This window comes from Pituophis catenifer, unplaced genomic scaffold (genome assembly GCF_029215685.1).
Source record: "Pituophis catenifer annectens isolate HBS135680 unplaced genomic scaffold, rPitCat1.0.hap2 SCAF_3, whole genome shotgun sequence".
Lineage (NCBI taxonomy): Eukaryota > Metazoa > Chordata > Lepidosauria > Squamata > Colubridae > Pituophis > Pituophis catenifer.
This window is the reverse complement of record NW_027256883.1, coordinates 99,274,125-99,301,598: the sequence shown is the minus strand read 5'-3', so window position 1 is coordinate 99,301,598 and position 27,474 is coordinate 99,274,125. Positions and strand designations below refer to the sequence as shown.

The 27,474-nt window shown below is 40.3% G+C and overlaps 3 protein-coding genes across 3 annotated transcripts; all 3 read right to left on the bottom strand.

Annotated features, from left to right (window-relative positions):
* Positions 1-3,763: 3,763 nt before the first annotated feature.
* LOC139315004 (protocadherin beta-16-like) lies at positions 3,764-6,752 on the bottom strand. Its single transcript, XM_070941027.1, has 2 exons — positions 4,329-6,752; positions 3,764-3,898 (listed from the first exon to the last, which is right to left on the bottom strand). The coding sequence occupies exons 1-2, from the start codon at positions 6,750-6,752 to the stop codon at positions 3,764-3,766; spliced, it is 2,559 nt and encodes an 852-aa protein (XP_070797128.1).
* A 4,911-nt stretch (positions 6,753-11,663) lies between these two features.
* Positions 11,664-14,036, bottom strand: LOC139315003 (protocadherin beta-16-like). The gene has a single exon (XM_070941026.1). It carries the CDS (start codon positions 14,034-14,036, stop codon positions 11,664-11,666), a length of 2,373 nt encoding a protein of 790 aa, XP_070797127.1.
* A 10,740-nt stretch (positions 14,037-24,776) lies between these two features.
* On the bottom strand, positions 24,777-27,212 carry LOC139315001 (protocadherin beta-16-like). Its single transcript, XM_070941025.1, has one exon. It carries the CDS (start codon positions 27,210-27,212, stop codon positions 24,777-24,779), a length of 2,436 nt encoding a protein of 811 aa, XP_070797126.1.
* Between the last annotated feature and the right edge of the window lie 262 nt (positions 27,213-27,474).

Below are 27,474 nucleotides of genomic sequence, written 5' to 3'. Positions count from 1 at the left end.
GCCACCAAAATAGCCAATGCAATCCTAGATTGCATTAAGAGAGGGATAGATCGACAATCATATGAAGTTTAGTACTGCTTTATAATGCCTCCTATCTAACAAAATGAAATTCAATGTAGAGAAAAGTAAAGTCTAACACTTAGACAAGAAAAACCAAAAGTACATATATAGATTGGGTGAAACCAGGCTTAATAGCAGTAACTGTGAGAGGGATCTTGGAGTCTTAGTGGACAATCAATGAAATATGAGCCAAAAGTGTGCAATCCTAAACTGCATTAACAGAGGGATTCAATCAAGATTACATGAGGTACTAATACCACTCTCTAAAGTCTTAGTAAGAGCACACCTAGAATACTACATCCAGTATTGGTCACTACACTATAAAAAGATGTTGAGACTCTAGAAAAAGTGCAGAGAAGAGCAACACAGATAGTTAGAGGACTGGAGACTAAAACATATGAAAAACAGTTACAGGAACTGGGCATGGCTAGTCTAGTGAAGAGAAGGACCAGGAGAGTCATGATAGCAGTGTTCCAATATTTGAGGGGATGTTACAGAGAGGAGGGAGTCAACCTGTTTTCCAAAGCACCTGAAGGCCAAACAAGGAATAATGGATGGAAACTGATGAAGGAGAGATTCAACCTAGAAAGGGAGGAAGGAATGCAGGAGAGGGGGAAGGATGGATGTTTCAGATGCTATTGGTATATTATGATTTATCAATTGTTCATATCTTATTATTTATGATTGTATCTTATGATTTATGATCTATGAGTTATCACTTTGTTGTTTGCATGTACTCATGAGAGCTTATCTCCCGGAGACAAATTCACACTTGGCCAATAAAGAATTCTAGTTCTGTTCTGTTCTGTTCTGTTCTGTTCTTTCATTTGCTATTATGCCTTTGTACTTTGGGTGTGCATGTGTGCATGTGTGTGTAAGGGAGAAAGAGAGGGGGGGGAGAGAGGGAGAGAGAGAGGGAGGGAGGGAGGGAGAGAGAGGGGGGAGTCTGTCTTTGATCAGTGTTTGGCTTCTGTCAAATGTCTAGGCAAGTCCTTGCACTTTTGTCTAGGCAAGTCCTTGCACTTTTCTTAATGTCTTTAGCTATGCCTTGCCATTGCTTCCTAGGTATCAGAGACACAGAGAGAGAGAGAGATACTGGCCCAAGATAACCTTTCTACCTTATTGTCTCAGAAAAGCAATTGTTTGTTACATTCCTTTCTGGGTGTGCGACCATGCATTATCGGTCCAAAGAAGGATAATTTAAGCCTGATAATCTGTGCCTTGAGTGAAAACTGTGCATTAATTTGTTAAAGCTTGAAAAAGCATCTATATTCAGCACTTGCAAACAGATTTAAAACAAAAATTCCCATTCTTGTTAGTCCTTTGTCAGTATAATAAACCTTCCTTTACTATCATAGTTAAAATACCATAGAGATTTGCCTTGTATGATACAGGTTTGTACCTATGGAAATTGGTGTCAAGATTGAACCATTTTGCATCTTTCAAAACTAATGTTTTTCAATTTGGCAGGGAACTGAGGGGAGGGAAATGGAATGTGGAGAATGTATGCAAAGATCGTGAGAGCATGGAGCCAGCAAGGTCACCGCTGCAGGTGCTGGAGAAAGAGATGGACCATTCTCATAAAAAAAGACTATCTCATAATTGGACAATGTGATCACCCAGGGATGGGGAGAAGGAGAAAGTATTGTTTAACAGGGCAAGCATTTGCAGGGGAAACTAGAGCTGGTTTCGTTTCTTCAGTATCAACATGGTGTATCCAATAAAGCTTTACTTTTGGGAATTCAATTCTCCCGAGAGTGTTTCCTTGTTTTGGGTTCGCTAATTGGACAATTGACAATTGGGATGGATAGAAGGAAGAGGAGGAGGAGAAAGACTACTTTTCCTACTGCACTAGGAAAATGTGCCTGGAAGTCATATTTGCAGTTGGCGGGAGATAAATAAAGGCTGACATTTTCTGTTTCTGCTCTCTATAAGTGGTTGAAACCCCTTTCAGGTCACAGGGCAACTAGGCAATGTAAATCAAGCCACTACGACCATCCCTTTGGAATGAGCTGCTTATACTAAGTGTACTGGTCATCCTTGGAAATAGATAATATCCAGTAAATATCCCAGTATGTTAGCATCCTGTCCCCACATCTTTCCATGTTGCAAAAAGTGATACTGGAAAAGATAATCAAAAAACAGATCTGCGAACATCTAAAAACAAACAGTTAAACTAGAAGCCAGCATGGATTTGTTAAAAACAGACCATGCCAAACCAATCTTATTTCATTCTTTGACAAAGTGACTAAGTTAGTAGACCAGTGAAATGATGTGGACATAGTATACTTAGATTTCAGTTAGGTATTTGGCAAAGGAGATCACAACTTCTTGGTAAGCTAGAAAAACGTGAGATTGCCATCAGAAATTGTGGGTGCTTCATCACTGGAAGTTTTTAAGAAGAAACTGGATAGTCACTTGTCTGAAATGGTGTACGGTCTCTTGCTTGAGCAAAAAATGGTGTACGGTCTCTTGGTTGGACTAGAAGACTTCCAAGGTCCTTTCCAGCTCTATTCTGATTGATTCATTTTGGGGAGAAACCTCCTGCAGTCTGTATGGCAAAAGTTTGTTCAGTTCTGACTCTCTGCCTACCCAAAATTTTCATTTTGACTGAAGAAGTTACTTGGATGAGAAACAAAATGTCTCAGTTTTAATAAACTTCGGTCCAATTGCCATGATTTAATCTTTTTAGATAAATTGGTTGATTTTCACTGACCAGCTCTGCATTATGCAATCCTTTAGCTATTTCATACCCCTTCTCTAGCCATTTTAGTGGTGTTCCTTTCAGATATTTGTTTCCTTCTTTCCTTCAATTTGTTTTTCATTAAAGACTGAAAGTCTTTAATATATAGTTCCCCAAATCCTGACCTGCTTAAGCATTTAATCACTTGTATCACTCTCCACCAATCAGATCAAGCCTTGATCTTGAGCTGCATTATAAAACCTTCAGTTTCTAATCAGTATACTCAAATTTCATTTAAATAGGTTTTCACTCAGTCCACATTCTTTCCCTCAAACGCCCATTCAATCCCCTGCAAAATTTTATTTTTTATTTATAAAATTTATTGGAGCAATGTGGTGGCCTAGAGGTGAAGATGCTTGCTTCCAATTGGGAAGGTTGAGACTTCAGTCCTAGTCAGTGACAGATGTTTCTTTATCAGGGCGCAAAGAGAAAATATCTGCTACAAACTCCATGTTGGCATCAAGAAGGGCATCTAGCCAGTAAACGCTCATTCAGTCACCCCAACTCCACCCCTAACTCCACCCGGAATCAAGGGATTACAAGAAAGGAAAACATTATTAGCCACCTGTCTTACCACAAGGTAATACTTGGTGGGTTATAATCAGAGAAAATGAAAATAGAAAAATATTAAAATAAAATAAAATAATTAAGGTAAAAATATTAAAAACATAAATAAATTAATACCCATGAACACTATGATCTAATTACAGATGGGGAGGATGGGGGCAGGATGTGGGGGAATGGAATCTATTGTTAATCGATCAACCACCGCCACTGTGATGCTCCCCCATTGGGGCCCCAAGCTAACTGGCAGAGTCAGTTCTTCAGGCCCGCAACGAAAGGATAGGAGGGTTAGGGTGACTTCACACCAGGGGGCAAGATGTTCCAGAGGACAGATGCAAGAGCAGAAAAGGCCCTTCTCCTGGACCCCACTAGCTAGAACAATCGGGCCGACAGGGCCTACAGCATGACAGGGCCTCCTCTACTGGCACGGGTGGGATGAACCAATCCCAGTGGGATGAGACGGTCTCTCAAATAGCTTGGACCCATGCCATGAAGGGCTTTAAAGGTGAATACCAATACCTTGAATTGGACCTGGAAGCAGACAGGCAGCCAATGCAGATTGTGGAGCAGTGGTATTACATGGGCCATCCCTCAGACTCCAAGAATTGCCCATGCCACCGCTCGCTGCACCAGCTGCAGCTTCCAAATTTGAAAAATATACTACATTGTTTCCTTCTTGGAGAATTGTAATTTTCCTTTAGGGCAGTGTGTATTTTATAGCTTCTCAACTACCAAATTACATTTGGTACAATTACAACACAGGATAAATACCCACATAGAAACTAAAATACATGGAAAACCAATACAAATTTCTCAGTATATTACCCTAAACAAACTAGTTTTCTGGAAATTCACAGCAACATCCATTAATATACAATATTTTATTTTTAGAAATTCATTATTTCTGGGTTACTCAAACCATATAGATTTATAAAGTAATTACATTAATAATTATTCTTACCTGGGTTATATGCTCTCTTTCCTCCAATTGATTAGGAAGATTATGGCAATCATTACGAATCTGTGGATTCAGCAGAGTTTTTTGATGCTCCATAGTAAAAACAGGAAAGAAAGGCCTAAGGAATTTAAACTCACTGCTCAGAGACCCATCAGTTAAGCACACTTCATAGCTGTAGGCCTGGGAAGATGTCCCAGTATTAGGATCCACACACTTCTCTTGCAAATTTGGTCCCATAGGAAAATTCGATGCAGAATGAGAACTTCCTAAGAACTTCTTTTGCTTCTGAAACTTGGTTGCAATAAACACCATAACAGAAAGCAGAAAAATGGATGAGATGGCAACCAAACAGATGATCAAATACAGTGTTAGAGTATGATCTCCCTCCTGCGGGACTTCACCCTTAGGATTATCCATAATTTTCATGTAAGGATCAGAGAAGCCATCCACTAGAAGAATTCTTAGGGTCGCAGAGACAGACTGAGGAGGATGCCCATTATCCCTAACTGCCACAATAAGAGTGTGTTTGAAACTGTCTCGGATGTTCACCGGCCTCATGGTTTTCACCTCCCCATTCTGAGTCCCAACAGTGAAGAGACTCGGATCTGTGGCCTTCAGCAACTGATAGGAAAGCCAAGAATTCTGCCCTGAATCTCTGTCTACTGCCACCACTTTGGTGACTAAGTAACCTGTCTCTGCTCCCCTGGGAACCAGATCATTTGATAGAGAAGTGCTGTTCTGAAGAGGGCAGAGGATGAAGGGGGCATTGTCGTTTTCATCCGTGATAAGAACTCGGACCATCGTTTCTGAGCTCAGGGGAGGTGAGCCCTTGTCTACAGCCCTTACCATCACCTGGAAATCTTGTATATCCTCATAATCTATAGATTGAATGGCATACAAGTTCCCAGTTTCAGAGTTGATGGAGATGTAAGATGATGCAGGCTCTTCCCTGATCTTTCCAAACAAAAGAGAGTAGGTTACTTTGGCATTCTGTTCTGTGTCCACATCTGCAGCATGGACTGATCCGATGAGCAGTCCTGGAATGTTGTTTTCTCTTAAATGCAAATTGTAGAAACCTTTTTCAAACATTGGAGGGTTATCATTGATGTCTGAAAGTTGAATGCTAATAACTGTGATTGAAGTGAGTCTGGGAGAAGCTTGGTCGGTGGCTGTGATGGTGATGTTATAATGTGACATTTGTTCTCTGTCCAATGGCTGTTGCGTCACAAGCTGGTAATAATTGTTCTCAGTCAGTTTTAGTATAAAAGGCAGGTTTTTCTCAGTGCTGCAGGTAGTTCTGCCATTGTCTCTGGAGTCTTGATCTCTGATGCCAAAAAGTGCCACCAGTGTTTCTGGGGGAGAATTTTCTGGTAAAGGATTAGTGATGGATGATATAATTATTTCTGGAGCATTGTCATTCTCATCTTCAATGTCAACAAGAACTTTACAGTAAGCAGACAATCCTCCTCCATCTGTGGCTTTGATACTGAGTTGATATTTACTGTTTATTTCATAATCAATTTTCCCTACGAGTGTAATTTCCCCAGTATGATTGTTTAACCTGAATGATTGGAGTACATCTGCTGGTGCTTGGCTAAAAGTGTAAATGATGTGAGCGTTGGATCCAATGTCTTTGTCAGTGGCTTCAACTTTAGCAACCAATGAACCTGGATGACTATTTTCCATTAGCTGCACTTTATATACTGTTTGTTCAAATTGGGGCACATTATCATTGTTATCCAGAATATCAATAATTATCTGTGCTGTGCCAGTTCTCCTTGGGATCCCTCCATCCACAGCTTCCAGTGTGAGAATAAACTGAGGGATCACCTCGCGGTCTAACGGTTTTGCCAAAAGCAGTTCTGAATATTTGCTGCCATCGTTTTGACTTTGTATGTCCAGCTTAAAATATTCGCTTGTGCTAAGTATATAGTTCTGGATAGCATTTTTTCCTTTGTCTAAATCGTGGGCTGTCTCCAAGGGGAAACGTGCATTTATGGGAGTCTGCTCAGGTATTTCAAAAAGGAATTGATTCTGAGAGAATATAGGGGAATTATCATTGACATCTTCTACCTGAACTTCAATTTTGAAGAATTGAAGAGGATTTTCCAGCAAAATTTCAGAGAATAGAGTGCAAGGATCACTCAGACCACACAAAGCTTCTCGGTCAATTTTATCCCTCAATATTATATTTCCAGAATGGGGATCCAGCTGGAAATCCTGCCTGGAACTCTTAGAAATCAACTGTGCTCTGCGAGCAGAAAGCTCCTTCACATCTACTTTCAAATCTTTTAGCACATTTGCTACTATTGATCCAGCTTTCTTCTCCTCAGGCACTGAATAGCGGAATGGTTCACACAACACACCAGAGCTACATAGAGAAATAAAGAATAAGACCACTTGCCTGCTAGGACGAGAGACTTCCATTTTCCCAGCCTCTTTCAGGGAAGGTCATGCATTCAATAAGATTCTTTGTAAAGCAATTCCTATAATTTCCTTTATAGTTGTGATCAGAATCCAATGGGAATTATTTTTTGGTATTCATACTGGAGTATTTTCTTCGGAAATTTCTCAAGAGTTAATTGAAAGCTGTTGCCTTTTGTTGTGAGATTCCTTTGTCTAATGACTGGATCATTCTGAAATAAATGAATCTCTCCTTTTACTGTTTGGTGCAATAGCACCACCTTGTGTGTAAAGTAAAATATAGCACTGAATTTCTGAAACTCCTTTGAAAAGGGCATTTATTTAAAGTACAGAAAAGTGTGTGCATCTTTTCAAAAGAACAAAATGTTATACAATCTTGGTGTCTTTTGTCATATCAAAATAATATATTAATAGCTTTCAATCTAGAGAAAAAGGATTCCTCCCAAAATGTAAGTGCTATCATTTTTGGTATGGTTGTGATATGAATGTGTGTATAAGAATGTGTATAAAGTACCGTAAGTGCAAGGATCCAGAGGGATATCACTTGTGTGTTTTATTTTTACTTGCATCTTTTCATGTCATATGTTTATAATGACCATGTAGGTTATATTTGGAAACAATTATAATTTTCACTTCCACTCATATCTAGACATTTCATATTTCCTTTCAAAAAGGAAATTAAGCAGCCAGGAATCTAAATTAAAAAGTCTCCATTTGCAGAGGTTGCCACTGCATTTGTTTGTTTCTTTTTTCTTATTACTTTCTAGAGGTTTTTACCTCTCTTGTCTGTCTAATGTTTTGTTTTGGATTTTTAAAATATATTTGTAACAAATATGATGTAAACAGAAGAGAAGAACAGGAATGAACAATTGACTATCATGTTAGACCAACTTGGAAAAGGGATGCAGACTGTATTCTTATATATCATATCTAAAAATTCAGACATTTTCAATGTATCTTTGAAGCTGTGGTGTAGACAGACAACAACCTGTATCACATTCAAATTTCAAGAGGTATAGCTTTAATAAATTATCTAGCAAAGGTTTAAGGGCTACCATCTTAATATGTAATGTCGTTTACCTTTCATGGCTTAGAGCTTACTTAATCAGCTACATGATTTTTTATATATAATAATAAGATGACTGTGGTGACGAACCATAATAATAACAATTGCAGGGGGCAATTTTCCTTGGAACAGTTTACATTGTGCAATGAAATTGTTAACACCATTGAACAACATCTGCCTATCCCAGCTCCTTGGGAGGGACACAATAGGTGAATAAAAATGCCAAATCCAGTCTGATCGTTTAGCTGATTGTGCAACCAATCATGATAATAGTATCAAGAAAGGACTCTTTCAAGGAGATGCACTACCATGTTTGTTATTGCAGTGTTTCTCCTGTCAACTATAGTGAAAAGGTCAGGCCATAGTTATCAAACATCCAAAATATCTGACAGATTATCACATCTCCTTTACATGGATGATATGAAGCTGTATGGAAAAGCACTATCTGAAATAGAATCATTGTTCAATTCTGTCCGTATATAAGGTCAAGACATTGGAATGGAATTTGGGCTCAACCAATGTTCCACTCTCACCACCAACAGGGGGAAAATGGTGAAAACCATTTTAATTCCATAGGGAATTAAATATGATGCAGTTTCCACTAATATGAAAACTGCATCAAGGAGGAAGACGGTCAGTACAAATACCTGGGCATACTTCAAGCTGAGCATCTTTCAAGCACACCGAAGTTAAGAAGATCAGAAATGAATACATCAAGAACGTGAAGAAAATTTTAAAGTCCAAATTCAGTGGAGAAAATACCATCAAGGCAATTAACACCTGGGCAATCCCAATTATTAGATTCACAACACTTTGAATAGTGGATTTGACTCAAGCAGAACTTCCTAGTCTTGGCTAGGAAGAGCAGAAAAATAATGACAATGACTTAAGCCAGAATTAAGAAGACAGCAATAGACAGCCAATAACATTTCTGCAAAGAAGCTGAAGAAACAGTGGACCACCTAGTTAGCTGCTGCAAGAATATCACACAGATTGATTACAAATAACAGCATGACAAAGTAGCAGCAACAACGGCATGACAAAGTAGCAACAATGGTGTGTTGGAAGAGCTGCAAGAATACTGTTGGCCTGCAAGCAAGAACTGGTGGGGTCATAAAATGGAGAAAATAATAGAAAATGAAGAAGCTAAAGTGCCCTGAGACTTTAGAATTCAAACAGTACCTGCCACATAACATCCAAGACTTAATAATTGTTGTTAAGAAAGACCAAAAACAACAACAACAACAACACCTGGATAGTGGATGTGGCAATACCTGAAGACAGTTTTTACTGATGCTTCTGATATCCAGGAACTATAAAAACTTTATTCAGTCTGTTATACCATTATAGTTTTTATATAGGGAAATCTGCCTTGGACTTTCAAATAAACTTAGGGATGTGATATCAAGCAACATGGCGCTCCCATGTAACACCGCTCCTGAGCGAGCTGCACTGGCTCCCGGTGGTCTTCCGGGTGCGCTTCAAGGTGTTGGTTATCACCTTTAAAGCGCTCCATGGCATAGGGCCTAGCTATCTCCGAGACCGCCTGCTGCTACCAATGACCTCCCATCGACCCGTGCGCTCCCACAGAGAGGGCCTCCTCAGGGTGCCATCAGCCAAACAATGTAGGCTGGTGGCCCCCAGGGGGAGGGCCTTCTCTGTGGGGGCTCCCACCCTCTGGAATCAGTTGCCCCCGGAGATAAGAAGAATCCAGGACCTCAATGCCTTCCGTCGTTCCCTGAAAACCTATCTTTTTCAGCAAGCCGGGTTGGCTTAAGAAGAAATTTTTAAAATTTTTAAATTCTTTTAATTAGTCTGTGATTCTTAACTTTCGGGCCAAAATTTATATATATTTTTAAATGTTTTAATATTTGTATTCTATGTTTTTTATCTTGGCTGTACACCGCCCTGAGTCCTCAGGGAGAAGGGCGGTATATAAATTGGAAATTAAATTAAATTAAATTAAAAGCAGGTAATAAATAAATGGAACCTTTCCCAAAACAAGATAGATATGTTTCTGAAAAATGTATGGCCAATACAACTTAGCAATTCATTGTTTGTCCATCCTCTATTCCTACTTCCAAATACAGCTACTTTTTGTGTTTGTGTGAGCAAATATTAAACAAATCAAAAATTTATCCTCAATCATGGGTAGGAATTGAATCTTGGCCCCTTATTTATTAAAAAAAACAAAACAAATAAATACTCTCTGACACTGAACTGCTCTGGTCCTTCTCATACTTGGTTCTAACCATGTACACTTACAAACTGCATGCTATTTTTTATTTATTTATTTATTTATTTTGCTTTAATTCATATGCCGCCCTTCTCCGGAGACTCAGGGCGGCTTACAATGCGTTAAACAATAAACAATTTCCCCCAAATCCAGGCTGGCAGTGTGGAAACTGGATTAAACGTCCTTGGGAGTAGAGTGTAGAGACACAAGAGTGATGAAAAGGAAACCTTATTGCATCCTGGACAAATGACTATCCAGTCTTCTCTATAAAATTCCAGTGATGGAGCATCCACAACCCTGGGAGGCAAGCTGATCCATTGATTAATTGATCTCACTGTCAAGACATTTCCCTCAGGTTGGATCTCTCTTTAACAAGCTTCCACTCATTGTGCTGCGCTCAGGTGCTTTAGAAAAATAAGGCGAATAATATTAAATATCAGATATGTTTCTTGAATGCTTGGATGGGTGGGTAGGTGTTGACTATCAGAAAAACTCTTGAATACATTTTTAGTAAAAATATTGTTCAGTATTTTCAACTTTTTAAATTATAATAAATTGTTCAGAACATTAATTGCTCCAAAATACTGATATTCTTTATCATATTATATAATATGTATATATATTTCTATCTCTCTCCCCCCCTCCTCTCTCCTTCCCTCCTCTTGGATCAGTATTAAAAGTGAATCCACCTAAACATGGAATAAGAGAATAAATGAGAACATCTTTGATCAGTTGATATATGTTTTTGAAAACATACAGTATTTCAGATACCCCTTGTGATAGGAAAATATGAAGAAATTAAAACAACATTTTTAAAAGAAAGATAATTTAAGTTGATATACTGTCAGATCATCATACAAGTTCCCTAAATTCAATATTGGCAATAGAATCTTTGAATTCCAGTTGGTAAATTGCTTTGACAATCTCTAAATGGGGAAATACTCCAGAGTATTTATTTTTATAAAAGTCAATCATTTCTCAAAAATTCTAGAAGACAGGAATAAAAAATAATTATAGTAGGAGAAAAATGCTCTTGTAGGGAACTGTAATAGAAACTTTAACTCCAGATTTTCAATGTTGCTACTTTTAGGAAGATTTTTGGAACACTTTGATCTATGCTCTAATTTATAACATTCCTGTGACTCAGATTAAATTTATATTGCTTACTTTGCAAGTAAAATACCCCTAGACTGGCATAAGAAGCTGAAACATTGTGTCTGGCTGCCAGTCAGGCTTGGTACAAATCTTTAAGATTCATATAATTTACTGTTCCCAAACAACTGTTATGGATTAAGCGATGGCCTGCTTTACTAGGCCATGCTAGGACAGTGACTTATTTCCTGAAATACATGAATCAAAAATTATCTTAGGTATAATTATGTCTGGTTTATGCATAAAGTGTAAATCAATGTGTAGAGAATCCTTAAGATATGACAGCAGTTGGGACTAGAATTTCTGCCACTAAGCAATGCATTCATAAATCATGCGATCTATGTTCTCAACTAAAATTAAAGTAAAATTACTTGTTTCTTTAATAAATAACCAGCATGTAGTTCAAGAATAACTGATAGAGCAAAAAGAATAGAGGGAGAATGAATAGGAAGAGGCTAAATTAATTGCATGTTTTCCTCACCTCTTTCTTTGCGCCATTAACTGCAACCTGCTCAGAAGTATCTTGGATATCTGCAGAAATACTATTGTTCCCTGGGACGTTAACATCTCCCACCGAAAAAAATGGAAAGAGGGGCCTGAGAAATCGGAACTCGCTACTTAAGGATCCACCAGTCAAACAGACATCATAACGGTAAGTCCTGGAAAGCGACCCATTCTGTGAATCAGCACAGTTCTCTGGAGTATCAGCATTGGCAGGTGGGAAGTGAGGAACAGCTGCAGTAAAATGGCTTTGGGGGTCCTTCTTGAGGATTTTGACCACAATAAACACAACAATACAGACAAGGAATACAAAGGAGACTGCAGCCAAGCAGATCACCAAATACTTGGTCAAAGTTTTATCTTCTTCTGGTTCTTGCACACTGACATCCACCCTCCTTAGGAAGGGATCTGAAAAGCCATCCACAAGAAGAACATTAAGCAATGCCGTGCTGGTCTGTGGAGGGAGACCGTTGTCTCTGACCAGTATCACCAGCCTCTGCTTATTTGTGTCTCGCTCATTCAGGGCTCTCCTCGTTTTCACTTCCCCATTCTGTACTCCTATGCTGAAAAGGGCTGGATCCGTGGCCTTCAGCAATTCATAGGAAAGCCAAGAGTTTTGGCCAGAATCTGCGTCCACTGCAACCACTTTGGTGACCAGATAGCCGGCCTCGGCTGACTTGGGAAGCAGTTCATTGCATGGGGATGTGTTGTTCTGGAGGGGATACAAGAAGAAGGGAGCGTTGTCATTCTCATCTATGATGTGGATTCGGACAATCACTTCTGAGCTCAAGGAAGGAGAACCTCCATCACATGCCCTCACAGTAACTCTGAAGCCTCTTATCTGTTCATAGTCCAGGGATCGGAGGGCATACATGTTTCCAGTTTCAGAGTTAACTGAGATGTAAGGGGTCACCAGGCCATCACCCTTCCCAGGCACAACTAAGTAATTCACTTTAGCATTCAGTGTTGTGTCTAGATCCAGAGCGTGGACTGAGCCGATGAGGAAGCCTGGAATATTATTCTCCCTGATCTGCATGTCATATGAAGACTTTTCAAAAAGGGGAGAGTTATCATTGACATCGGAGATCTGAACATTGATCAGTCTTGTTGAAGTGAGCCTAGGAAATCCCCAGTCAATGGCAGTGATGGTGATGTTGTATTCAGTGACCGTCTCTCTGTCTAGGGGACTTTGGAGCACAAGTTGATAAAAGTTGTTCATGGTGGCTTTCAGCACAAAAGGGAGATTCATCTGCATGGAGCACACCGTTTTGCTGTTGTCTCCAGAGTCTTGGTCTCTCACACTGAAGAGGGCCACCATTGTGTCTGGCAGAGAGTCCTCCTTTAAAGTGCTGATCAGAGATATGATGGACACTTCTGGGGGGTTGTCATTCTCATCTTCAACCTCTATCAATATCTTGCACTGCCCTGGAAGACCCCCTCCATCTGTTGCTCTGATGCTCATGCTATAACTCTTTTCTTTTTCATAATCAATCTGTCCCCAAACAGTTATATCACCAGTAATTTCATTTAAATAAAACAAATTGTTTATTCTTTCAGGCACTTGATGGAATGAGTAGAGTATCTGTGCATTTGAACCCAAATCCAGATCTGTAGCTTCCACCTTAATCACAAGAGTGCCCTTAGGGAGATTCTCCTTTATTTTTGCTTTATATTCAGACTTACTAAACAGAGGAAAGTTATCATTATTATCCAGAACATTAATATTAATTTGAACTGTGCCAGTTTTCTTTGGAACTCCTCCATCAATAGCCATTAGAATCAATCCAAGGTGTGGCATCCTCTCCCTATCTAATGTTTTCTTCAAAACAAGGTATATATTGTCATTTCCGTCTTCATTCTTATGTATTTGAAGCTGAAAATGCTCATTGGGACTAAGAGTATAATTTTGGATGCTATTTTCTCCCAAGTCATTATCCTGAGCTAATTCTAAGGGAAATATCATATTTATTGGAATATTTTCAGGAATGTCCACCTTAACTTCATTTTTCCAAAATTTGGGTGCATTGTCATTCACATCTTCTATCTTGATTTCAATATTAAAGATATCTAAGGGGTTTTCCAAGACAAGCTGAGAAAGAAGTAGACAAGGATCATTCTGGCCACATAAAGCTTCTCTGTCTATTTTATCATTAATCAACAGATTCCCAGTATGAATATCAAGATGGAAGTATTCCTGAATGCCCTCAGCAACTAAATGTGCTTTGCGTGTGGAGAGCTCTCCTGTTTTCAGTTTCATTTCCTTGATGACATTAGCCACCAGAAACCCCTTTTTCTTTTCTTCAGGGACAGAAAAGCGAATTGAAGCACACATTACTCTAAGGAATGAGAAAGAGAGAATGACATACAGACCTTGCCTTTTCCAAAAGCAATTCTCCATGACTCCAGTCTCTTCCTTGTAGGCTCAAATTCTGCCTCAAAATTCAGTCTTTCTTTCCTTCCTTTATGATTTAATTGTTCAAATCATAGTTAATTGTTCAGTCTTTTGTCATTTTATAATCTGCAAACGTTTCGCTGCCAAAGAGTCAAATTCCTTTTGTTCAATCTTGTATTACTGTCTGCCCTGATTCTGAGCAAGCAGAACAGAACTAAATTCTTTGTTAATATCGCCACCATGTGGTGAACTAGGCAAAAATTCTATTTGCATGGTTTAGACTCCGTAATCACATTGAATACATTTTTATCTATCCACTAGCTAGCCTACCAAGCAGAATATCTTGTTAACTGTTTAATCATATAGAAAAAGAAACAGAGTGACAATCTGCACACAAAAATTTCAAAGTTATTGATAAAGGTTGTAATCCAGTCATTTCACAGTTGAGTTCTGAATGATTATGGGCATATCCAGTGACTCTTTAGGTGGCTTCTGTTGTGTGCCCATGGATATCAAGTTTAACCCTGTGTAAGGAAATCATTTCTGCTTTGAGGCACTTTGGCAACATCTTTCAACGCATTCAGTTTGGATTACAGTGACAACATCCTTCCACATTTTTTTTACTGCTGCGTCTTTGTGACTTGTTTCTAGGATCTTACCCAATAACTCCAAACACAGGATGCAGTGAACCAATGCTCTTTATTGATCAATGTTTCTATTACAGGTATTTGGCTGGAAGTGACCTCTGGACTCCTGGACCATGTCTTAAGTACCTGGGAGGCGGAGCTGAGGTAAGAAGGGGTCAGGGGAGGATCTAGGTGGATGTAGAGTTAACCCTTATCATACCTGGAATGGTTAATGGTGGGCATTTATACATAACAGTCTTGTCCCATTTGGGGAGAGGTGGGCTTTGAATCAGTTTTTTGATCCTGTCAACTGCCCAGACTAGTCCTTACAGTTTTCTTGAAAACATTTTTGGAATAGGTTTGCCTTTGCCTCCTTCCTAGGCATCAGAGAGAGAGAAAGAGACAGGCCTAAGATCACCTTCCATGTTACTGTCTGTCTGTTAACTAGGGAATATTCATGTGCAAACTCTTAGTTCTGGCTCTGCTTACTATAACCACTTGGCTTTTAGTAAAAGTAATCTTTTCACTATCAATTGAGTCAAGAATGTTTCTTTCCCAAGGGATGAAGCTGGGCCAGATCTGATAATTACTTTCAAATTACTCTAGGAAAATGTGCCTGGTAGTCATGTTTATGACCATCTCTTTGAAATTAATTGCTTATTCTAAATATACTGGTCATATTGGGCGGCTTACACCAAAGACAGTATCCTAAATAGCCTATTGCCCCCAACAATCTGGGTCCTCATTTTACCCACCTCAGAAGGATGGAAGGCTGAGTCAACCTTGAGCCGGTGAGATTTGATCCGCTGATCTGATGAACTAGCAGTCAGCTGAAGTAGCTGCAGTACTGCACTCTAACCATTGCACCACCTCGGCTCTTACTGGTCATACTTGAAAACTAACTGAAAAGCAGAGTTGGAAGGGGCCTTGGAGGTCTTCTAGTCCAACCCACTACTCAAGCAGGTGGCCCATACCATTTCAGACAGATGGTTGTCTAATCTCTTCTTTAAAACCTCCAGTGATTGAGCACCCACAGCTTTTGAAGGCAACCTGTTCCAATGGTTAATTGTTCTCACAGTTAGGAAGTTTCTCCTTAGTTCCAGGTTGCTTCTCTTCTTGATAGTTTCCATCCATTGTTTCTTGTCTTGCCTTCTGGTGCTTTGGAAAATGGGTTGGACCCCCCCCCCCCTCTTCTTGTTGGCAGCTCTGAAATACTGGAATACTGCTATCATGTCCCCCCAGTCCTTTTTTTGACTAGACTAGACATACCCAATTCCTGCAACCATTTTTCATATGGTTTAGCCTCCAGGCCTTTAATCATCTTTGTTGATCTTTTCTGCACTCTTTCCAGTGTCTCAACATCTTTTTTATATTGTGGTAACAACAACTGGATGCTGGTATTCTGCCTTAGTTTCTTGTCTCTCTTTCCATTTTTTATACCGATAAAAGGCAATAAATATCCCTGTACATTGGCATCCTATCCCCACATCTTTCCATGTTGCAGAAAGTGCAATTCGTCACTGACAACCTCTGCATTATTCAAACTTTCAGCTGTTACATATCCCTTCTTTAGCAATTTAGTGGGTGTTCCTTTGTACTATTGTTGTCCTCTTTCCATCAATTTATTTTTCATGTTTCATCACATAGTTTCCCAAATCTTGACTGACTTAAGCATTTAATCACTTGTACCACTCTCCATCAATCAAAGTTGAGCCTTGATCATGTGAGCCTGTGTCTCAATAAAAAAACAGTTCCCATTGGCTGAATCGTTGCCATGGCTATTCCAGTTCATAATTTTTTTATACGCTGACACTCCTCCCTTTATGACTGGAAAAGACATAAAACCAAATAATTTAATATTCTTCCCATGGTGCACTCCAATCAATGGCTTGGTCATTACATCTGCTAGATTGTCTTCTGAAGAACAGTGAAGCAAGTGAATTAGTTTACTTTTGATAGCTTCTCTGACATTACAATACTTAATGTCCACATGCTTGCTTCTATTTTTCACTCTGTCACCTGTTGCCATTTTAATACAAGTAGCATTATCTTCAAACACTGTTACAGCTTCATTAACCTCTATGTTTAACTCTTTTAACAGCTTTACGTACCAAGTTACTTCTGAACAAAGTTCCAATAGAGCAATAAATTCTGCCTTCGCAGTAGAAATGGCTATAGTAGTTTGTTTTCTGGACTTCCATACAATTAAAGCCCCTCCAAATAATACCACAATCCCAGAATTGGATTTTCTGGTTTTCATATTATTGGCATAATCACTATGAACATAACATTTTAACATTCAATCTTCAGAGACCTGTATTTGAAGACCTAAATTCACAGTTCCCTTCAAATACCTGAGAATTCTTTTTACACCCATCCAATGTAACTGTATTGGTGCAGCAGTAAAGCGACTTAAGATGCTTATTGCACAAGCTGTGTCTGGTCTGGACCACTGTGACGGATATAACAAGCTCCCTACTGCTGACTGATATATCTCTTGATCACAGGTTTCATTTTTGTCCTCACCCATATTGTTGTGAAAATCTGTGCTCATAGGTGTTGGAACAGAATTACAATCACTCATGTTGTATCTCTCCAATAGCTGTTCAATTTTCCTTCTTTGACTGAGAACGTAACCACCTTTCTCAGTTTTTTGTATCTCTACATCAAGATAGTTTTGTATTTCACCCAAATTTTTCAATTCAAACTTTTTCTCCAACTGATTACCAAATTCTTTTACCTGTATCAGATCTTTTGCAATGAAGCAAAGATCATCCACAAATGCTAATAATTGACAATCCACACCGTGTAACCTTGCAGTATATATGCAACCATCAGCCTTGCAACTCTTGAACCCAAGACCCTTCAATGCCATATCTAAACAGATGTTCCACTTTCTGGCTGACTGCTTCAGCCTTGTTCAGTTTATAAACAGTGTCAACCTTTTTACTTTCATACCCTGGTGCTTGAAGCATGTAAATTTCTTCCTCTAATTCTGCTTTGAGGAATGCTGTGGTTATATCAAGGTGCCGATTTTATGGCCACATGCTGCTTCTAACTCTAGTGCCAATCTTATAGTTTCACTTTTTACTGTTAGTGCAAACACCTCATCATAGTGCACATTTTTCTTTTGCAAAAAACCTTCTGCTACTAATCTTGCCTTCTATTGAACTTCATTGTTGGGTAATACTTTTTTTGTATACCGATTTACATCCTATAGCTTTGTAACCTTATGGCAAAGTCATAGGTGCGAACACTTTATGTTCATTCATGGATTTCATTTCTTTGTCCATGGCTTCTTTCCACTTCACTTGCTCGACTTTGAGAGTGCCAATACTTCCTTATAGTTGCTTGGCTCATACCGCACTTTACACACCTTTACTTTACTAGCAGAATACCTGTCAGGTGGAATCTCCTTGTTCCATTGCTCTGACCTGCGTGTCATTGACTGCTCTTGTGTGTCAACCCTTTCTTGTTTCATATCAGTCATCCCCTTCTCCTGACTCTTTTTCTTGTCCTTTTTCAGCTTCTCCTCCTTGAATGTTGACACCATCACTAAGTGAGTTACCATTACTAAATGGATCATCCCTAAAATTGGCATCAATTCTGCTCCAATTTTGCTCTGCAAAGCTAGCAGACCTGGACATTACTATCCTTCTGCTCCCATCACTAAAGCAATAGCTCTTCAAGCCAGGCTCATAGCCCATAAACCTGAGCTTTTTAGTTTTTGGTTGTCCTTTTCTCCTTATTGCCTTTGGAATATGCACCCATGCATTGCTTTCAAATACCCTTAAATGTGCCAAAGATGGCTTTCTCCCATATAGCACAGCATATGGAGTATCATTAATAAAGGAACTCCACAGCCTGTTGATCAAATAATTAGCAGTCAACATGGCTTCATGCCAATACGACCTGTTCAGACCAGAATCCTTTAGCAATGAATCTTTCATTGTTTGTAAGACTCCATTCCATCTTTCAACTATGCCATTCTCATTTGCTGTGTATGGATTAGTGTGTCTATGTCTTATTCCTAACTGTCCCAACCGCTTGCTGACATGAATTCTAAACCTCTTTCAGTTTCCAGCTGGCATACCTGTTATCTATTTCTGCTCTCTACAAAGCTAACCTATTGCTTAAATTTCTGTAGCACCTCTATTTTACTCTTTAGCAAGTAGCAGAACCCAAACCTGCTGTAGTCATCTAAAATGACCAGTGCTCCTCCCAAACTGGTTTACATTGGCCCAACCAAATCTGCATGTACCAGCTCTAGAACTCTTGTTGTCTGCCTTGTACTATTCTTGCTTACTGGGACTTCTATGATTTACATACTGGACAGTCTAAGTATGTCTTACACCCTTTCAAGGTTAACCCTTCTCCAAACTGTTGCATCTTGCACAACACTCTGAAACTGGCATGTCCAAGCTTTCTGTGCAAGAGATGAATGCATGAATCATGTTGTGCCACATTTCCAAATGTTTGGGCACATTGAACCTTTTGTCTCTGCAACACATAAAGATTATCCAGTTTTATGCCCTGTGCACATACATTCCCATTTCTTTTTATGAGACATCTCCCATCTACAAATGTGATCTCAAACCCTTGTTGTCTAGACTGGAGACACTCAGTAAATTATGCTCCATTTCAGGCACACATAATATATTATTAAACTTTTCCTCCAGACATGGAATCAGCACCCTGCCTTTTCCTGTGACTTTAGTCTTCTGGCCATTTGCTAAGGCTACTGCATCTCCTCCAGCTGGACCCAATCTGAAAAACAACTTAGAATTATTAACAATTGTTTGACTAGCCCCACTGTCTATTAACCATTTGTCTCTGCTATTACAATAGCTAAATTTAGCAACAGCTGCTTGTCCATTTGTTTGTTTTCTTCCTTGTAAACAGTCTTTCTTTAAATGAGTTTTATCCCCACAGATAAAACATTTCTGTTTTTTCTGTTCTTTCTTCTTGGGAATTCTTTGCTGGGATATAATCCAATCTCTTCTGTTGCTCTGATCTCTGCAGACATCCAGTCTGTTGCTTTGCTCTCTCTGCTCCTTGGACCTCCACCTCAGGCATTTCTCCTCGTGGTTCCTTCTAAAATGGTAGTTTTGTTCTTCAGAAATCAAACAGGCTTTAAGGGTTTCCATATGTAATTCCTGTTCTGGTTTACATTCAAAAATGGCTGAAACAATGTCCCACATTTCATCAAGACTATTTAATACCAACAGCACTTTCTGAGATTCAGGAATTTGCATTCCACGCTGTTCTAATTCAACAAACAGTGTCTGCAGCAGATGCTTTTCTACACTCTCTTGTGGCAGCAATCGGGCTCAGTAATTGCACAATATTGCATGCTGACGCACTCACACGCACACTTTTCAATTTCAGCCAAACCTTCTTTGCAATTTTTAAATCAGCTACATTTAAGAATTGTTCATCTTTCAAACTTAAAATGATGTAAGCCAGTGCCTTATTATGCCGCCATTGATCTGCAGCTGCTAATGGCCCCTGGGGTGGATTAATGATGATATCTCAGAGCTCTTTAGCTTTCAGGAAGCATTCCATTTTTGCAGCCCAAATAAGATAATTCTTCTGTCTCAATCGAGGCAGAGAGCTCTCCTTGAAATCAACAGCCATCCTTCAAACTTTCTCTGCCTTGTTTCCTTGTGTTTATAACACAGGCAGTCTCTCAGCTTGAATGCAGTTCCATGTTGAGCCTCAATCCTTTTTCTTCAATTTGACTGTGCATGAGCTGGCTGGGTGTTGTTGCCCGCCAGCGGCCTGCGCGGATTGTGGCTGATCCTGATGACGAGGAGGCTGGTGTGGTGTCGCGCCAGCAGCTTGTGCAGCCGGCGCTCGAGTCAGATAGCGAGGAGGCTGAAGAAGATGTGGTGCCAGAGGCAAAGATTCAGCCAGGGCCTTCAGATCCTCCAGAGGCTCCTTCAAGTGAAGAGAGTGAAGTGGAGGAACCTCTTCTCAATGCACGAGCACGCAGAGCTGCCAAAAGGCAGGAGTGGTTACTCAGGAGGAGGCCTCCTCGAGAGCAAGGCTTGGGGCTAATTGGCCACTCCCTTAGCCTATTTAAGTTTGCACGCAGCTGGCAAACATTGCAAGAAACAACGTGTGTTCATCTGGTTGTTCATTGAGCATTTGAGAGTGAATTTTTCTTGCAAACCTGGTTTCTGGGCTAATTGCCAACTATTGTAAGCCTTTATCTAATCTTTGGAATTTCTGGCAGGCTGTTAAGGACATTTTTAGTAATAGCCTGCATTTGAAAAAGACTGTGTTTGTAGTAAACGGAGTTGTTCGGAGTTTTGTGTGTGCTACATTTCTTGGGTTCTGTAGCTGGGGCAGAACACTGGGTGGGATCTGGGCTCATAACCTGTTAGTTTATTTGAGAATCACCCAGCACATATTCAAAGAATTGAGCAGGATTCATAATATAGAAAAAGCTTCTTTATCTACAAAATACAAAAACATGATATAAACAATACCCATGCATCTCTTGCAACGTGGTAGAGAAAAGAACGAACTCTGAACACTGAATAACTAAACCACACCCAGACTAAAGCTGGCTCACATGGCTCTCACAGCAAATCCTATGTCTCAATCAAAAAATATTTGCCATGGCTATTCCAGTTCACAAATTCTTTATACACTGACATAAAATACTCCAGCCAAACTGGTCAAGATTACTCACAGTAGGAGGAAGACCAATTGGTCTTCTATACTAGGAAAATGTGCCTGGAAGTCAAGTTTACGACCATTTCTTTGAAATGAGCTGCTTATACCAAATGTACTGGTCATCTTTGAAAACTGATAATATCCAGTAAATATCTCAGTATGTTGTTATCCCATCCCCACATCTTTCCATGTTGCAGAAAGTTCAATTTTTCATTATTCAAACCTTCAGCTATTTCATATCCCTTCTGTAGCTATTTTAGTGGATGTTGTTTTCTGACAATTTTTCAGGTTTCTGGAAATCTTCACCACATAGTTCCCCAAATCCTGACCTGTTTAAGCATTTAATCACTTGTACCACTATCCAACAGTCAGATTTGAGTCTTGATCATGAGCTGCATTATAAAACCTTCTGTTTCTGATCAATGTACTCAAATCTCATTTAAATAGTTTTTCATTCAGTCCACATTCTTCTCTCAAACACCCATTCAATCTCCTGCAAAATTCCAAATATCTAGCATAGAGGTCAGCAACCTTAAACACTCAAAGAGGCACTTGGATCCATTTCCTACAGAAAAAAAACATACTGGGAGCCACAAAACCTGGGTGGGCATGGCCAACTCGATGTCATTCACTCCCACCCAGTCACATGACACCCTAGCCACGCTTATCCAGCCACAAAACCATTCTCTATGTCTCTCTCCCCCTCTCCCTATCTCCCCCTCTCTCCCCCCTCTTTCCGTATCTCTGTGCCTGTCCTTCTCCCTATCTTCCCCTCTCCCCCCTCTGTTTCTATCTCCCTCTCCCTCTCTTCCCCTCTTTCACCCCGTCTCTGTGTATCATTCTGTATGTGTCTCTCTATGTCTCTCTCTCTCTCTCTCTTCCTCTCTTTGTGTGTGTGTGTGTGTCTCTCCCCCTCCCTTCAGGCGACTGTCCTTCTCCTCGCCCCCTCTTCTTGTAACCCCCTGGCCGGCTGTGGCTGAGTCATGAGCATGCGCACATGCGGGTAGACCCTCCTCAAGCAACGCCAAAGCTCAGGAAAGGCACATGAGAGGCAGGCAGCAGCTCACTTAAGCAGGATCTCCCTGCATGTGCGCATGCTCCCGGCTCAGCCACAGCTGGCCAGGACATCACAAGAGGAGGAGAGGGAGGAGGGTCGCTGGAGAGTGTAGAAGCAAAGCGGCCCTGTATCTGCCTTTGCGCCACATTTTGCGTACGGCAGCCTTCGCTTCCTGCTACTTCGGGCTGGAATTCACGCCCTCTGCACTCATCTGAAAAGCTGCTGGGGGTGGGGGATGACATGGCAAGACCAGAGCATTAGTGCAGGAGAGAAGCCATGTCCTTTTAAGACCCTCCTAAGCGAGCGGCTGCATACCCCACACGCTTTGCTGTGCTTTGGCGCTTGCTTGAGGAGGGTCTCCCTGCACATGCGCATGTTCCCAGCTCAGCCACAGCTGGCCAGGAGACAGGGCCAGATTTTCCTATAGGCTAACTAGGCTTCAGCCTAGGGCCTCAAGATCAAGAGGGGCCTACATTCAAATTGTTAGCAAAATTAAAATTACACTTTCACTATAGGTGAAAGAGCCTCATAAGTGGAATAGCCTAGGGCCTCTTTTCATCTAAATCTGGCCCTGCCAGGAGGTTACGAAAGGAGGAGGGGGAGAGTGCAGGAGTGAAGCTGTCCTGAACCTGCCTTCGTGCCACATTTGCACGTAAGGCACCCTTCGCTTCCTGCCACTTCAGGCTAGAGTCCAAAAAAGAAATAAGAGGGGCAAGGCCAACCAGTGATGGGAAACGAAGCCACAGCAGAGGGCCCAAAGAGCAGCTTGCAGCTCTGGTGCCGTGGGTTGCCGACCCCTGATCTAGCAAATTATTTGCTTTTCTTTTTAAGAAAATTGAAGGATGCTCCCTTTGAACCCCTCCCAGATGCAAGGGCTGTAAAATGTTGGGTGCAATGGATGAAAAAAATGGATGAGATGGCAACCAAGCAGATAATCAAATATTGGAGTTGATCTCCCTGCTGCTGCCCTTTACCTGTGGATGGTAGAAGATACTTGGTCAATTTGGAGAAGGAAGGAAAATAATTCATTATTTGGTCAGAAAATCTTTTTTTATTCAGTCACATTCCTGTCAACTCTAGGCGGATTCAGGTTACTGGGTGCTGATGGACTATATCCCAGAGGGAACAGGCAGATGTAATTTCAGAACTATTGAACCATAACTTTCAAAGTTCTTGGAGCACTGGGGAACTATCGAGGACTGGAAAAGAGCTGATGTGGTCCCCATCTTCAAAAAAAAAAAGGTGGGGGGAAACAGATCCAGGAAATTACAGACCAATCAGTCTGACATCAATACCTGAGGAAAATTCAGAAAATAATCAAGCAACCAATCTGTGAACATTTAGATGCAAACAAGGTTACAACCAGAAGCCAACATGTGTTCATCAAAAATGGGTCATGCCAAACAAATCTTATTTTATTCTTCAACAAAGTGACCAAATAAGTAGATCAGCAAAATGCTGTGGACATAATATACTTAGATTTCAGTAAAGCATTTAATAAAGTAGACCACTACTTCTTGCCATGCCAAGAAGTTTTACAAAGCCATAGTAAGACAACTCTTGGGGAAAAGCATCCAGTTCTGGTCACCACAATAAAAAAAAAAGATGTCCAGACTCTGGAAAGAGTGCAGAGAAGAGCAACAAAAAAGGGTTGCTAGAGGCTAAAACATATAAAGAACGGTTACAGGAATTGGGTATGTCTAGTCTAATGAAAAGAAGTGACAGACATGGTAGCAGCATTCCAATGTTTGAGGAGCTACTACAAAGATGAGAGGGCCAAACTATTTTCCAAAATAACAAAAGGCAAGACAAGATACAATGGATGGAAATTAACCTTGGTAGGAGCCTTGGTAGCACAGTGGACTAATGCACTGTTATTAACATCTGCTGCTTGCAATTACTGCAAGTTCAAATCTCACCAGGCTCAAGGTTGACTCAGCCTTCCATACTTTCAAAGGTAGGTAAAATGAGGACCCGGATTGTGGGGACAATAAGCTGACTTTGTATAAATATACAAAAGTATGAAGGCTATTGCTTAATGCATTGTAAATCGCCCTGAATCTCCGAAGAAGGGCGGCATATAAATTAAAGCAAAAAAAAAAAAAAACCATTAACAGTGAGACCAAACATCCAATCAAATACTTGCCTTCAGAAGTTGTGGGCGTTCCATCACTGGAGGCTTTCAAAAAGAGACTGGAAAACCATTTCTCTGACATGGTATAGCATCTCCTGTTCAACCAGGGAGTTGGACTAGAAGACCCCCAAGGTCCCTTTCAACTATGTTATTCAATGTTCTAAACATAAACTTCTTCGTTAACAGATTATACTCACCTGCGATATATGTTCTCTTTCCTCCAATTGATTAGGAAGATCATGGCAATCATTTCTAATCTGTGGATTCAGCATACATTTTTGATGCTCCATAGTAAAAAGAGGAAAGAAAGGCCTAAGGAACTTGAACTCACTGCTCAGAGACCCATCAGTTAAGCACACTTCATAGCTGTAGGCCTGGGAAGATGTTCCAGTATTAGGATCCACACACTTCTCTTGCAAATTTGGTCCCACATTTGATGCAGAATGAGAACTTCTTAAGAACTTTCTTCGCTTCTGAAACTTGGTTGCAATAAACACAGTAACAGAAAGCAGAAAAATGGATGAGATGGCAACCAAACAGATAATCAAATACAGTGTTAGAGTATGATCTCCCTCCTGCAGGACTTCATCCTTAGGATTATCCATAATTTTCACGTAAGGATCAGAGAAGCCGTCCACTAGAAGAATTCTTAGGGTCGCAGAGGCAGACTGAGGAGGATGCCCATTATCCCTAACTGCCACAATAAGAGTGTGTTTGAAACTGTCTCGGATGTTCACCGGCCTCATGGTTTTCACCTCCCCATTCTGAGTCCCAACAGTGAAGAGACTCGGATCTGTGGCCTTCAGCAACTGATAGGAAAGCCAAGAATTCTGCCCTGAATCTCTGTCCACTGCCACCACTTTGGTGACTAGGTAGCCTGTCTCTGCTCCCCTGGGAACCAGATCATTTGATGGAGAAGTGCTGTTCTGAAGGGGGCAGAGGATGAAGGGGGCATTGTCATTTTCATCCGTGATAAGAACTCGGACCATTGTTTCTGAGCTCAGGGGAGGTGAGCCCTTGTCTACAGCCCTCACCATCACCTGGAAATCTTGTATATCCTCATAATCTATAGATCGAATGGCATACAAGTTCCCAGTTTCAGAGTTGATGGAGATGTAAGATGATGCAGGCTCTTCCCTGATCTTTCCAAACAAAAGAGAGTAGGTTACTTTGGCATTCTGTTCTGTGTCCACATCTGCAGCATGGACTGATCCGATGAACAATCCTGGAATGTTGTTTTCTCTTAAGTGCAAATTGTAGAAACCTCTTTCAAACATTGGAGGGTTATCATTGATGTCTGAAAGTTGAATGCTAATAACTGTGATTGAAGTGAGTCTGGGAGAACCTTGGTCGATGGCTGTGATGGTGATGTTATAATGTGACATTTGTTCTCTGTCCAATGGCTGTTGCGTCACAAGCTGGTAATAATTGTTCTCAGTCAATTTTAGTATAAAAGGCAGGTTTTTCTCAGTGCTGCAGGTAGTTCTGCCATTGTCTCCGGAGTCTTGATCTCTGATGCCAAAAAGTGCCACCAGTGTTTCCGGGGGAGAATTTTCTGGTAAAGGATTAGTGATGGATGATACAATTATTTCTGGAGCATTGTCATTCTCATCTTCAATGTCAACAAGAACTTTACAGTAAGCGGACAATCCTCCTCCATCTGTGGCTTTGATGCTGAGTTCATAATTATGATTTTCTTCATAATCAATTTTCCCTACGAGTGTAATTTCCCCAGTATGATTGTTTAACTTGAATGATTGGAGTACATCTGCTGGTGCTTGGCTAAAAGTGTAAATGATGTGAGCGTTGGATCCAATGTCTTTGTCAGTGGCTTCAACTTTAGCAACCAATGAACCTGGATGACTATTTTCCATTAGCTGCACTTTATATACTGTTTGTTCAAATTGGGGCACATTATCATTGTTATCCAGAATATCAATAATTATCTGTGCTGTGCCAGTTTTCCTTGGAATCCCTCCATCCACAGCTTCCAGAGTGAGAATAAACTGAGGGATCACCTCGCGGTCTAACGGTTTTGCCAAAAGCAGTTCTGAATATTTCCTGCCATTGTTTTGACTTTGTATGTCCAGCTTAAAATATTCGCTTGTGCTAAGTATATAGTTCTGGATAGCATTTTTTCCTTTGTCTAAATCGTGGGCTGTCTCCAAGGGGAAACGTGCATTTATGGGAGTCTGCTCAGGTATTTCAAAACGGAATTGATTCTGAGAGAATATAGGGGAATTATCATTGACATCTTCTACCTGAACTTCAATTTTGAAGAACTGAACAGGATTTTCCAGCAAAATTTCAGAGAACAGAGTGCAAGGATCACTCAAACCACACAAAGCTTCTCGATCAATTTTATCCCTCAAAATTATATTTCCAGAATGGGGATCCAGCTGGAAATCCTGCCTGGAACTCTTAGAAATCAACTGTGCTCTGCGAGCAGAAAGCTCCTTCACATCTACTTTCAAATCTTTTAGCACATTTGCTACTATTGATCCAGCTTTCTTCTCCTCAGGCACTGAATAGCGGAATGGTTCACACAACATACCAGAGCTACATAGAGAAATAAAGAATAAGACCACTTGCCTGCTAGGACGAGAGACTTCCATTTTCCCAGCCTCTTTCAGGGAAGGTCATGCATTCAATAAGATTCTTTGTAAAGCAATTCCTATAATTTCCTTTATAGTTGTGATCAGAATCCAATGGGAATTATTTTTTGGTATTCATACTGGAGTATTTTCTTCGGAAATTTCTCAAGATTTAATTGAAAGCTGTTGCCTTTTGTTGTGAGATTCCTTTGTCTAATGACTGGATCATTCTGAAGTAAATGAATCTCTCCTTTTACTGTTTGGTGCAATAGCACCACCTTGT